Here is a 13559-nt window from a genome sequence, read left to right on the forward strand (position 1 = left end):
GGGGTGGAAATGACTACCAAGAAAAAGGAAAACAACATGACTTCTTTGCACACAAACTGGTATAATTCACATAGCTGAAATTCTGCAATTTCTATTTAGCCCTGAAGTAATTGAACTTAATACCTTATTTATAGAAAAGTTCTCTTCCAAAGTATGCTCCATTTCATCCCTGACGAAGATTTTTTGTCCCATTCTCATCACATTGGCAAAGAGCTCATATATTCTAGAGTTCTAATGAGGTATTTATTCATTTATTTGAGAAATACATATTTAGTGCTGACCCAGTAGCAAGTGATGAAAAATAAACCTCTCCCAATTCAAGGATGGAAAATGAGGATATTCAAATAAAACATGATAGAATATCTCAGAATATCACAGATGCTCTGAAAAAAAAAAAAAAAGCAGGTATAACGGAGAGAGTGGTAGAAGGTGTTAATTTTGTCCTGAGTGTTCAGGGAAGAGCTTCAAACTAGGTGATGTTTGAAGATTCCTGAAGAGAGAGAGAAGTCTTTGTGATGTCAGAAGAAGTGTGTGCCTGGCAGAGGGAGCTGCCACTGCTAAGAATCTGAAAAAGATGCTTGTTCCACATGTTCAAGCGCAAACAATGAAGCCAGTGGGGCGAAGGGATAAGTAGGAGGAGGAGTGATCAGAGATGGGGTCAAGGATGCTGAAGAGCAAGGTGGCCTCCCTGCTACAGCTGAACCTTCAGCACATAGAGAATCCCTCCTTCCATGTGGTTCCTTGCACTTTATGAATTTAGTTTAAAATCATCCTGTGAATTATGTCAGTTTCCCTACTTAGTTCCATCTATTGACCAACTTCTGACCTCTGTATTATAAGTCATCTTAACATATGAGTACAGATGCCTCTGCTTTAAGAACTGGTTTCTCTTCACAAGGCACAGGCAAACACACACACACACACACACACGATATTTCTGGCTTGTGTTACTATCATAAACTGGTCACCCAGATCCACCCTCATTAGGCAATGAATGGTTAACACATCGAGCTTGTCAGATCAAATTATTATTCTCCAAAAGAATATATCACTTTTACTCAGAAATTCCAAGATTTTTAAATCTATGTGTTTTTTAATTAAGGATAATAGCTTTATAGAATTTTGCTGTTTTCTGTCAAACCTCAACATGAATCAGCCATAGGCATACATATATCCCCTCCCCTCAGAACCTCCCTCCTATCTCTCTACACATCCAACCCCCAAATTCCAGTTTGTAAGCTTCCTATAGAACAACAAATTTGGGGATCAACGTTGGTAAGGCCAATTTCTTCTCAGTATTTAGAGAAGAATGAAAAGCATGAGAGAGAAAGAAAAAAAGAAATGAAATGGACATAGGAAAATTAAGAGGGAAAATATCCAATAAACTCAAATAACCCCTGAGATAATGCATCAAAGAAAAGTTTCCTTGTTTCATCAATATTCCAATTCCAGTGGCATCTCCTTGATGCCCAAAAAATAATAATAAAGAAATATACTCTACTCTTCCCTCTTTTATTTTTTTAAAATTATCATTATTATTTACTTTACAATATTGTATTGGTTTTGCAAGCATTCTCCTTCAAGTAATAAATTAAGTATTACAACCCCCCCCCAAAAAAAGTAAAAATATATTTTTCCAAGGACATAAACAGGGATATATGCAAGACATGGTATATCTTACAGTTTAATTATCCCAAGAGAATAAGCCAATTGAACATAAGCTACCAATTCAAAATCAGAAATAAATGAAATACAACAAAAGTTGGATATATTTTACATGAAGAAGCAGAATACTTCTTTTTTCTTGAGGAGTTTTCCTATTTGCTTACTTCACTTCATAAATAAGATTATTAGACTTATTGTCTACTTTTACTGGAAGCTTTTTATGCCTCCCATTCCTTCTAATGGGGCTTCCTTGGTGGCTCATTAGTAAAAAATCCGCCTGCAATCCAGGAGGCCAAGTTTCAATCCCTTGGTCAGGAAGATTCCCTGGAGAAGGAAATTGCAACCCACTCCAGGATTCTGGCCAGGGAAATTCTGTGGACAGAGGAGACGGGTGGGCTACAGTCAATGGTGTTGCAAAAGGATCAGATACAACTTAGCAGCTAAACCACCACCACCATTCCTTCTAACTGAACTTCCTTTATTACCATTTGTCAACACTGATGAGTGAAGGCTTCACTTTATTTTTACACCTAAATAGATACACTAATATCAGGAAAGCCAGATAATAACCACAGTGACCTCTGGCCTCTGGACTATGCTAGGTTGGTCCTCAGGTGACCTCGGGTACATGCTCCTGGCTTCCGTCCTCTCTGACCCTCTCCTGAAATGTGTGTGGAGCTCTCACCTTCCTGCAGATTGAGAGAGAAGGCTTTCCCTGTAGAAGTCCAAGTTCCTTTCTAAATGATTAACGATGCAGACCGAAGTTTTGTACCGAAACAAGACAACAGGAAGGGATAAAATCAAGCATTGGCTCCCAGACAGATTCAGAAATCTAAATTAAGGACTAGGTCCTCATCAACCAAAGTGGCACAGGCTGAGGGGCTGCAGCAGAGGAGATATTTACAGCTTCTTGTGTCAGCTCACAGGGCTTCTCTGGAGGCTCAGTGATAAAGAATCCACCTGCAATGCAGGAGTCGCAGGAGATGGGGGCTTGATCCCTGGGTCAGGAAAATCCCCTGGAGGACTGCATGGCAATCCACTCCAGTGTTCTTGCCTAGAGAATCCCATGGACAGAGTTGCCTAGAGGGCTACAGTCCATGGGGTCTCAAAGAGTTGGACAGGACTGAAGGGACTTAGCAAGCATGCACACAGGTCAGCTATTTGGGCATATTTTCCTTTTGTTACTCCAGCCTCCAAGTACATGATTTCCCTTGGGGACCCTGGGCTGGACATAATGCAATTATTTTTCTGTTGATTCTCTGTTACTAGGTGATTGCATTATAAGTTGGGTGATTCAGTTTTTGTCATTCCTTCCCCTTTAATTCTCCTGCTTTCAAAGCACTAAGGCTCCCAGAACCTCATCACACCCTGAGATCTAATTCTTTTTTAAACTATAACACTGAGGATTTGTCTTGACGAGGTCCCTTGGGCCTCCAAAGCTTTGATTTGTGGTAGAGGAAAACAATAACAACAACAACAAAAAACTACGGAAATCTTTAAAACTATTTCCCTCTACAGAACTGTGGATAACATTGCTCCTTCAGTATAAAATTGTGTGTATTATACTGCCTGGATTCATTTGCTAGTTTTTCCAAGCCAATTACAAGTTTCTCAGATATATCAGAAATCAACAGCTGCCCTTTAGTATCTCATTATAAAGTGTTTATAACTATAAGAAAAATATTTATATGTTGATATGATAAGTGAAAATTGCTGTCGTGTCTGACTCTTTGTCCCACATGGACCATACAGTCTATGAAATTCTGCAGGCAAGAGTCGTGAATTGGGTAGCCATTCCCTTCCCCAGGGAATCTTCACAACCCAGGGATCAAACACAGGTCTCCCGCATTGTGGGCAGATTATTTACCAGCTGAGCCACAAGGGAAGCCCAGGAATACTGGAGTGGGTAGCCTATCCCTTATCCAATGGATCTTCCGGACACAGGAATTGAACCAGAGTCTCCTGTATTGCAGGCAGATTTTTTACTGAGTTATCAGAGAAGCCTGATATGATATTAATACGACCATAAACCAGGCTTCCCAGGTAGCTCAGTGGTAAAGAATATGCCTGCCAAAGCAGGAAATGTGAGAGACGCAGGTTTGATCCCTGGGTTGGGAAGATTCCTTGGAGGAGGAAATAGCAACCCACTCCAGTATTCTTCCCTGGAGTATCCCATGGATGGAAGAGCCTGGTAGGCTACATTTCATGTGGTCACAAGTAGTTAGACACAACTGAGTGACTAATACATGGCCATTAAACTATCTTAGCATGGTATAGTGATTGTCAAATTTAATTTTTTAAATATTGTGTTTTTTGAGATGACACTTTTATGAACTCCATACTCTGTTGTCAGATTGAAACCAGAAGGCTTTAATGTTCTACTTAAAAGTACAAACCAAGTAAGGGCTGGAGTCTGGATTGAGGTCTCTTAGTTCTGGAACTCTGTCCCAGTGATTCTCAACCAGACATGATTTTGACACTGGAGATATTTGGCAATATCTGAAGGGATGCTACTTATCTCCTATAAACCACAGAACAGCACCCAATACAAATAATTCTCCTGTCCAAGGCAACATAAGAATGAGAGAAATCCTATTCCAGACAAGAATATCTATAAATTCACTGTTCATACACTTTTTTCATACAAATTACAAAGGTCTGTGGTTCAAATGCTTATTCAGATTCCTCAGGTCTCTAGTGGTCCACAGACTGTGTTTCTGATCATTTAAGCCAGAATATCAGAATCCAGTTCAAGTTCTTTACACCCTGAAAAGAAGGGAACTTCTTTAACACTACCGCTGGTGGTACTTTGATACTTGCCATTCCAAATAATCTTTTCAGAGCCCTGTGTATGTCTTCATACCTTAGACTATAGATGAAGGGGCTCAGAATAGGTGTGATCACAGTGTTCATCACCAAGGTGATTGCATTTGACTCTAAGCAGAAAGGCATGAGTAGCCACAGGTAGGTACACTCAAAGCCCATCTAATAAGACAAGGATACAAGTGAGAGGTGAGATGCTCAGGTGGAAAGCACTTTGTACTTCCCCCAAGCTGATGGTATTCCAGATAGAGAGGAAACTATCTTAGAGCTTTTAAAGGATCCCAGGTAAGACATTTGTTGTTCAGTCACTCAGTTGTATCTGATTCTTAGTGACTGCAAGGACTGCAGCATGCCAGGCTTCCCTACCCCTAATCATATCCTGGAGCTTGCTCAAACTCATGTCCATCTAGTCGGTGATGCCATCCAACCATCTCATCCTCTGTTGTCCCCTTCTCCTCTTGCCTTCAATCTTTCCCAGCATCAGGGTCTTTTTAACAAGTCAGCTCTTCTTATCAGGTGGCCAAAATATTGGAGCTTGAGCTTCAGCATCAGTACTTCCAGTGAATATTCAGGATTGGTTTCCTTTAGGATTGACTCATTTGATCTCCTTGCAGTCCAAGGGACTCTCAAAAGTCTTCTCCAACACCACACTTCAGAAGTATCAGTTCTTTGATGCACAGACTTCTTGGTTTTCCAACTCTCACATCCATATACGACTACTTGAAAAACCATAGCTTTAACTAGATGGACTTTCTTCAGCAAGGTCCCTGCTTTTTAATACACTGTCGAGGTTTGTCAAAGCTTTTCTTCCAAAGAGCAAGTGTCTTTTAATTTTGTGACTGCAGTCACCATCTGCAGTGATTTTGGAGCCTGAGAAAATAAAGTCTCTCACTGTTTATTGTTTCCCCATCTCTTTCCCTTGAAGTGATGGGACCAGATGCCATGATCTTAGTTTTTTGAATATTGAGTTTTAAGAATGCTTTTTGACTCTCCTCTTTTACTTTCATCAAGAGGCTCTTTAGTTTCTCTTCACTTTCTGCCATAAGGGTGGTGTCACCTGCATATCTGAGGTTATTTCTATTTCTCCTGGCAATCTTGATTCCAGCTCGTGCTTCATCCAACCCAGCATTTCTCATGATGTACTGTGCATATAAGTTAAATAAGCAGAGGGACAATATACAGCTTTGACGTACTCCTTTCCCAATTTGGAACCAGTCCACTACCAACCTGGAATATAACAGTTTCAAATTACATAATCATGTCATTAAGAAAGGTGTCACAATTGACTAGTTGGACCTCTTATTTGCTTTTACAGGAAAAGTACAGAATTCCAAGAAGATACAGAAGGACAGTTGCAACACTGTTAATCTTTGTAACAAAGAATGCATGGCACTCATGAACCAAACAAAAGAACCAGCAACCCACAAAGTGTGTGTGGGTGGGGTGGTGTTCATGGTGACATGATAGTGCAGAGTTTGACAGATGGCCATGAAGTGGTCATAGGTCTTTGTAGTCAGTACAATGCTGCCCAAATCTACAAAGAGTAGGTAAAAATATATCTATACGTTACGGCTTTGCCTTCTTTGGGATGGTGGTGGATGTGAAACATATCTTAAAAGAACAGACTGGAAAAGAAGAATTACATGGGTATGTGGAGGTGGGAGTCAGAGATGGTGCCCAGGATAATAAACAGGTTTCTAAGCACAGTGATCTGGTACATGGAGAGAAAATGTGCAAATATAAAGTGCTGCAGTTCTGGTTTCTCTGATAACTGCAGAAGAAGAAATGTTGAAATTCGTGTATCATTTCCTGTTCTCATGTGGCCCTCATCAACTTGTTGATTTTTTCTCTTTGATAATAGCCATTCTTACTGTGGAAGGTGTACCTCACTGCGGTTTTGGTTTCTGTTTCCCTGAAGACTAATGATGTTAAGCCTCTTTTCATGTGCCTGTTGGCCGTTTGTATATCTTCCTTGGGAGAAAATGTTGATTGAGGGTCCTCTACCCAATTTTAATATGGTTGTTTATTTATTTAGTTTAATTGAGTTGACTTAGTCTGATATATCGGAGAAGGCAATGACACTCCACTCCAGTACTTTTGCCTGGAAAATCTCATGGATGGAGGAGCCTGGTAGGCTGTAGTCCATGGGGTCGCTAGAGTCAGACACGACTGAGCAACTTCCCTTTCACTTTTCACTTTCATGCACTGGAGAAGGAAATGGCAACCCACTCCATTGTTCTTGCCTGGAGAATGCCAGGGACGGGGGAGCCTAGTGGGCTGCCGTCTCTGGGGTCGCACAGAGTCGGACAGGACTGAAGCAACTTAGCAGCAGCAGCAGCAGCAGTCTCATATATAGTTTAAGTTTTCTGTTTCTGCCTATCAAGTTGATTTTTTGGGTACTTTTGCCTTCTCATTTCAAGTAGAAGAGAACACTTCAACTTTGCTTATATGACAGTTCTGGGTGCTGAACTCCCTCAGCTTTTCTTTATCTGGTAGAACCTTTATTTCTTCTTCATATCCAAAGGATATCTTTGCTGGATGGAGGGTTCTTGGCTACTGGTTTTTATATCACAATAGTTTGAGAATGATATTCCATTCTCTCTTGGACTGTGGAGTCTGTGCTAGGAAATTTGTTGATAACCCAATTTGGGTATTTTTGCAGGGTGCTCAATTTTTTTCTAGATACCTTTAATATTCTTTCTTTTTAATAACTTTTATTGAAATGTAGTTGATTTACAATGTCATATTAGTTCCAGGTATACAGCAAAATTATATATATATATATATATATATATATATATACACATATATATATACACATACATATATATTCTTTTTTAGATTCTTTTTCCAGTATAGATTATTACAAGATATTGAGTTTATTTCCCTGTATTTAATTCCCTAGGTCTTTGTTGATTGCCATATATATAAAGAGAGAGATAGATAGATAGATATTAGTATATAAAAACAGCATTCTTTCACTGACTTTTAAAAAAATTTTCTTTATTTATTTGCTGTATTTCTGACTGCACCAAGTCTTCCTTGCTTTGCGGGGGCTTTCTCCTGTTGCAGAGGTGGGGACGCTACTCTTCACTGTGGTGACCTCTCTTGCTGCAGAGCACAGGCTCTACAGTACAGGCTCAGTAGTTGTGGTGCCCTGGCTTAGTTACTTTGTGGCATGTGGAATCTTTCCAGACAAGGCATCACCCCCAGTACCTGTTCCCACCTTGGCAGGCAGATTCTTGCTTACTGCACCACCAGGGAAGTCTTTTCGTTCATTGACTTTTCAGTTTTATACGTGTGTGTTGGAGAAGGTCTTTTGCATTGAAACATTTATGTGTCCTATTATACCTCTGTGGATGTGTGCATTTGGTTCCTTCCCCACACTTGGAAAATTCTCAGCTATTATTTCTGTACATAATCTCTCTGATCCTTTCTCCCTCTCTTCTGCTTTTGAGATACCCAGTATCCTTCTTACCTGTTCTAGTAGAGTCAGAAGTTTCTCAGAGAATATCTTCATTAAAAAAAAATTCTTAGTTCTGTCCTCACATCTACCTGAATCATTCTACCTTTGAACTCACTATCTCTCTACTCCCTCCACTTCCAGTGCTTTGCAATTCATCCTTCATCTCAATTACTGAGTTCTTCAGCACCAGAATTTCTGTTTACTTATGTTTGAGAGCTTTCATTATTTTAGAAACTGTTCCTTATGTTCATTATTTTTATTTCTCAGCTAACTGATGTGTCTTTGTGAGTTTTCTTCTAGCTTGTTGAGCTTCTTCATGACACTATCTTGAATTCTCCACTTGCTTGATCACAATCTTACATGACGTTGAATTAGTTCATGGAAAACTGTCGTTTTCTCTTTGTGATTCCATGTTACCGTGGTTTTTCATGGTGCTCAGTGGTTTGCTCCTCTGTCCGTGCATTTGAAGGAGCAGTTTTCTTTTATAGGTAAAGCCTTGTATACTTTGATTCTAACAATTCAACAGATTGCTAACAGAGGTCCTTCTGCATTTTCATTTTTTTTTTGGGGGGGGGGTAGTTCATTTATTTATTTATTTACTTTTTCATTTCATATATGATATTATACATATTTCAAAGCCATTATCCCAAATCATCCCACCCTCTCCCTCTCCCACAGAGTCCAAAAGACTGTTCTATACATCTGTGTCTCTTTTGCTGTCTCTCATACAGGGTTATCGTTACCATCTTTCTAAATTTCATATATATGCATTAATTAAGTGACTTTGTGGCACAAGTTTTTGGCTTGTTTCACATGAGCTGCTCCTGGCTATATTTGAGGAACTACATTTTTTGCATTTCATGGCCTCTTCCAGAGGCATTGTCATTGTCCTTCCCATCAATGTTTGTGCCGCCAGCATCACTGGTGACCTGGTGTTGTCAGTGTCCCTGATGTGGCTGGCATCTTTGCTGGGGGTTCCCAGAGTGGTAGTTGCTCTTACCACATGCAGGGTGACCTTGCTTGAGCCCCCCCCACCCCCACTGATATCTGGTTCCCTGGGGCTGCATGTGCCACTGCATCCTGGAGGCCAGGGTTACGGGCACCACCTCCAGTGGGACTCCCAGGTGCTCTGGGGCTGTGAGCTTAGCTGCCTCAGCCATGGGCTGGGATCAGCATCACTGCCTCTGCTGTTCCCCTGGCTCCACTTCCTCCATGTGAAAAATCCGCTCACCTTCAGATGTACAACTGTGTGTATCTCTGGTGTCCCGATGTGTTGGGTAGAAAAAAAAAAAACTTTATTTATAAATGATGTTATCTACAAGTTGTAGATTGAGGGGAGAAACAAAGGGAGTGTCTTCTGCCACCGTAATACTGATGTCACCGATGATAAACTTTTCCGCACAAGCTATAAGGTTAAAATTGGGGCTTCCCAGGGGGCTCAGTGGTTAAGAATCCACCTGCCAATGCAGGAGATGCAGGAGATGTAGGTTCGATCCCAGGATCACAAAAATCCCCAGAAGGGTAAATGGCAACCCACTCCAGTATTCTTGCCTGGAGAATCCCATGGACAGAGGAGCCTGATGAGCTACAGTTCCTGGGGTCACAAAGATCAGACACCACTGAGGACACATACATAAGCATAAGATTAAATTACACAAAAAATGGAGTAGACTATCATATATTAATGAAAAAAATAATTGCTACCTGGCTCCATACAACCTTATGGATGAGCTTTAGAGTTCCAAGATATAGAATTGATGAGAAACATAGACTCATGAGAAATCCAGCAGAGATCAGAACAACTCTTTAATATTAAATCTCATTTGATAATAAAAACATCATATTAGAGCAGTTACTGTTAGGATGAATGGTTATGCAGCAAAAAGTAACTGAATAAAATTAAAAATGGTATAGAACTGAGATCAACTTCAATAATCTCATACTATGCATTGATTCTGATATTTAAAGATAGCATTCACTACTGCTTTTTAATTGTATTACAGAAAATTATATTAAAAAGTTATTCCATTGCAGTTTCCTCCCAGGTAAGCAGGATATTGGCAAACATGTTTGCACAAATTGTGAACTGAACCACATGACTGGATAGGCAGTCAAGCTCTCTAGTGAGTCATCTTTGATCATGAGATATATACACACGCTATACATATAGAAAGATTTACCCTTGAATAATGCAGAGTTTGGAGCAATGGCACCTTGTGCAATTGAAAATCTGCCTGTAACATTGCAATCAACCCTCCTTATCCATAGCTCCACACCCTCTGATTCAGTCAACCCTTTTATTAAATTATATAAATTGCCTTGGTTTTCACTTGTATACTTTTTTACATTAGTAATATATCTCATGACATTTTTTTTCCAGAGCAAGGCAAAAATTACTCAGGATGACATTTGTCATTTAAGAAAGTATTATTCCTCGTGTCACTCCATAAAAAATAGAAATGTCCAAATATTTTATATTCAAAGTTTGGAAAATTTTGAAGTAGGAAAAAGCACAACTTAAAAAAAAAATACCTAAATGATTGAATGAAAAGAATCTTTAATGAAGTGAGTAACCAAGATTGTTTAGAAAAGTTGAATTTTTTTTTTTTAATTTTATTTTATTTTTAAACTTAACATTAGAAAAGTTGAATTTTTATAAAAATGGATATCCAAGGAAATAAGTAGAAGGAGCAATTTTTATTCCACACTGAGGAAAGTGTCACAATTAATGATTCTCAGGCTTTGAGAAATGCAGTCAAGGGCACTTCATCTGCCCCAGGACAATTGGCCTTTTTATAGCTACTATTCCATAGACTCTCTTCAGAGCCCTCTTTATGTCATTGTTCCTCAGACTGTAGATGAAGGGGTTCAGCATGGGTGTGACCACAGTGTACATCACGGAGGCTATTGCACTTGAGTGTGAGCTGTGTGTAGCAGCAGAGCTAAGGTACACTCCTAGGCTCATACAATAAAATAAAAAGACAACTGAGAGATGAGATGCACAAGTGGAAAATGCTTTAAACTTTCCCTGAGTCGATGAGATTCTTCGTATGGCAGAGACTATCTTAGAGTAAGAGTAAAGGATACCAGCAAACGGCCCACCAGCTAGTAGCACTGATGCCAAATACATCACCATGTCATTAAGAAAGGTGTTAGAACAGGCAAGTTGGACCATCTGATTGAGTTCACAAAAAATGTGGGGAATTTCCACCTCTGTACAGAAGGTCAACTGCAAGGCCATTAAAGTTTGTAACAAGGAATACATAGCACTCATCATCCAGGACACCAATACCAGCAGTCCACAGAGCCGAGGGTTCATGATGATTGTGTAGTGCAGGGGCTGGCATATGGCCACAAAGCGGTCGTAGGCCATCACTGTCAGGAGGAAGTCATCTACTCCTGCAAAGAATATGTAAAAATACACCTGGACGATGCAGCCTTCATATGTTATGACTTTGCTCTTGTTCTCGATATTCTGCAGCATCTTAGGCATAGTGGTGGAGGTGAAGCAGATGTCTACAAAGGACAAGTTGCAGAGGAAGAAGTACATGGGGGTGTGAAGGTGGGAGTCAGAGATGGTGACCAGGATGATGAGCAGGTTTCCAAACACAGTGATCAGGTACATGGAGAGGAAAAGCCCATAGATAAGGGGCTGCAATTTTGGATCTTCTGAGAATCCCAGAAGAAAAAATTCAGAAAATTGTGTATTGTTACCTGGTTCCATGTGGTGGAGGTGACTACGAGGAAAAACGAAAATAACATGAGTAATTTTCACACAAATTGGCATTACTCACATAGTGCAATTTCTATTTTGCTCTCAATAAATTAATTTTAATATCTTGTGTTTAGAAAAGTTCTATTTCATCTCTACCTGGGCATTTTTGACCCCTTCTCAGCATATTCCCAAAGAAAATCATGCATTCTACAGTTTTAATGAGAAATACTTTCATACATTTGAAGAATGTATATTTAGTGTCAACCATGTTCAAAAGCACATATTGTTTAGTCGCTAATCCGGATCTGGCACTTTTGAGACTCCCCGGACTGTATGTAGCCTGCCAAGCACCTCTGTCCATGGGATTTTCCAGGCAAGAATACTGAAATGGGTTGCCATTTCCTTCTCCGGGTGATCTTCTCTACCCAGGGATTGAACCCGCCTTTCCTGCATTGCCAGATAGATTCTCTACCACTGAGCCACCTGTCAAGTCCCTCCAAACAAATACAGGAAACCAATAGATGGTGCTGAAAAACAAAAGTGTCCAATCCAGTGATGGTGAAAGATGATGTATAAATATAATTTGTCAAGTAATAACAGTTGGTGTGAAGAAAACAAAGCTAGATATAAAAGAGAGTAGTAGGAGGTATTTTCATGTCCTGAGTGTTCAGGTAAGGCCAGCAAACAAGGTGAGAGTTGAACAGAGAGCTCAAGAAAGGTAGGGAAGGATGTAGTATGATATCAAGAGAAATATGTGCCTGGCGAAGGAATGGCCACTACAAAAGGCCTAAGGAAAATGCTTGTTCTTTGTACTTTATGAATTTAGTTGCAAAAGCATCCTGTGAATTATAGCATCTCCCATCCTTAGTACCTTCTGCTGACTGAGGTTTGGGGTCCGTGATATAGGGCACCTTAACATACGAGTCCAAGTGCCTCTGCTTTAAGAACTGCTCTCAAGGCACAAGCTCACACACACTCTCACACCATGTCCTCCTGCGATATGTTCCTACCACACATTTCTCACCCAGAACCACCCTTCTTACACCATATACCATTATAACTCAAGCTGACCATGTCAGATCATCTTTCTCCTGCAGAATGTATAATTGGTACCCAGAAATTCCAGTTCACAGACTGCCCATGGACCAATAAACTTGGGGTTAATTTTTATGATCACTTTCAGCTTTGTATTTAAAGAAATATAAAAAGTATGTGCATGTGTGAAAGAGAGGCGGAGGGAGAGAGAAGAGAGGGAAATGAAATAGACATTAGTGGGTAAAAGATTTAACAAGCTCTAATAGTCCCTGAGACTACATGATGAATTAAACCTTCCTTTGTTTGGCAACTTTTCAATTCCAGTTATCTCTACTTGATGACCAGGAAAAATAATTTTCAAAAAGAAAAATACATGTTTACCTTGACAGAACAGTTATACTTTTATAATGAATGAAACTTGAAATATTTGACTACCCCAAAAGAAAAACAGGCAAAGTAAATAAAGTGAAGTGAAGTCTCTCAGTCGTGTCCGACTCTTTGCTACCCCCATGGACTGTAGCCCACAAGACTCCTCCATCCACGGAATTTTCCAGGCAAGAATACTGGAGTGGGTTGCCATTTCCTTCTCCAGGGGATCTTCTTGACCCAGGTCTCCCTCATCGTGGGCAGATGCTTTACCATCTGAGCCACCAACAAAAATGACTATCCAAAGGAAAACAACAAAAGCTAAACGTGTTTTATATAAAGCAATAGAAGAAAGATTCCCAAAATCTTTTCCATTTCTTTGACCAATTTTTTACTGTTCTATAGGGAATGAGGGAAGCTCTTTCCCAGTTTTCTTATGGGGCATCGTGTGTTTGTTATTCTTGGAGTTTAAGCACTGTCATATTTTTA

The 13559-nt window shown here is 39.9% G+C and overlaps 1 protein-coding gene across 1 annotated transcript; it reads right to left on the reverse strand.

The window, feature by feature from the left end:
- Nucleotides 1-10610: 10610 nt before the first annotated feature.
- Nucleotides 10611-13267, reverse strand: LOC123466190 (olfactory receptor 7A17-like). Its single transcript, XM_045166744.1, has one exon. It carries the CDS (start codon nt 11739-11741, stop codon nt 10710-10712), a length of 1032 nt encoding a protein of 343 aa, XP_045022679.1. The 5' UTR covers nt 11742-13267; the 3' UTR covers nt 10611-10709.
- Nucleotides 13268-13559: the final 292 nt, after the last annotated feature.

The sequence above is a fragment of the Bubalus bubalis genome, chromosome 9 (genome assembly GCF_019923935.1).
Source record: "Bubalus bubalis isolate 160015118507 breed Murrah chromosome 9, NDDB_SH_1, whole genome shotgun sequence".
NCBI lineage: Eukaryota > Metazoa > Chordata > Mammalia > Artiodactyla > Bovidae > Bubalus > Bubalus bubalis.

Excerpts from the sequence above, each read along its gene's own strand:
- LOC123466190 (XM_045166744.1), bottom strand. The coding sequence starts at position 11,741 with ATGCCAATTTGTGTGAAAATTACTCATGTTATTTTCGTTTTTCCTCGT.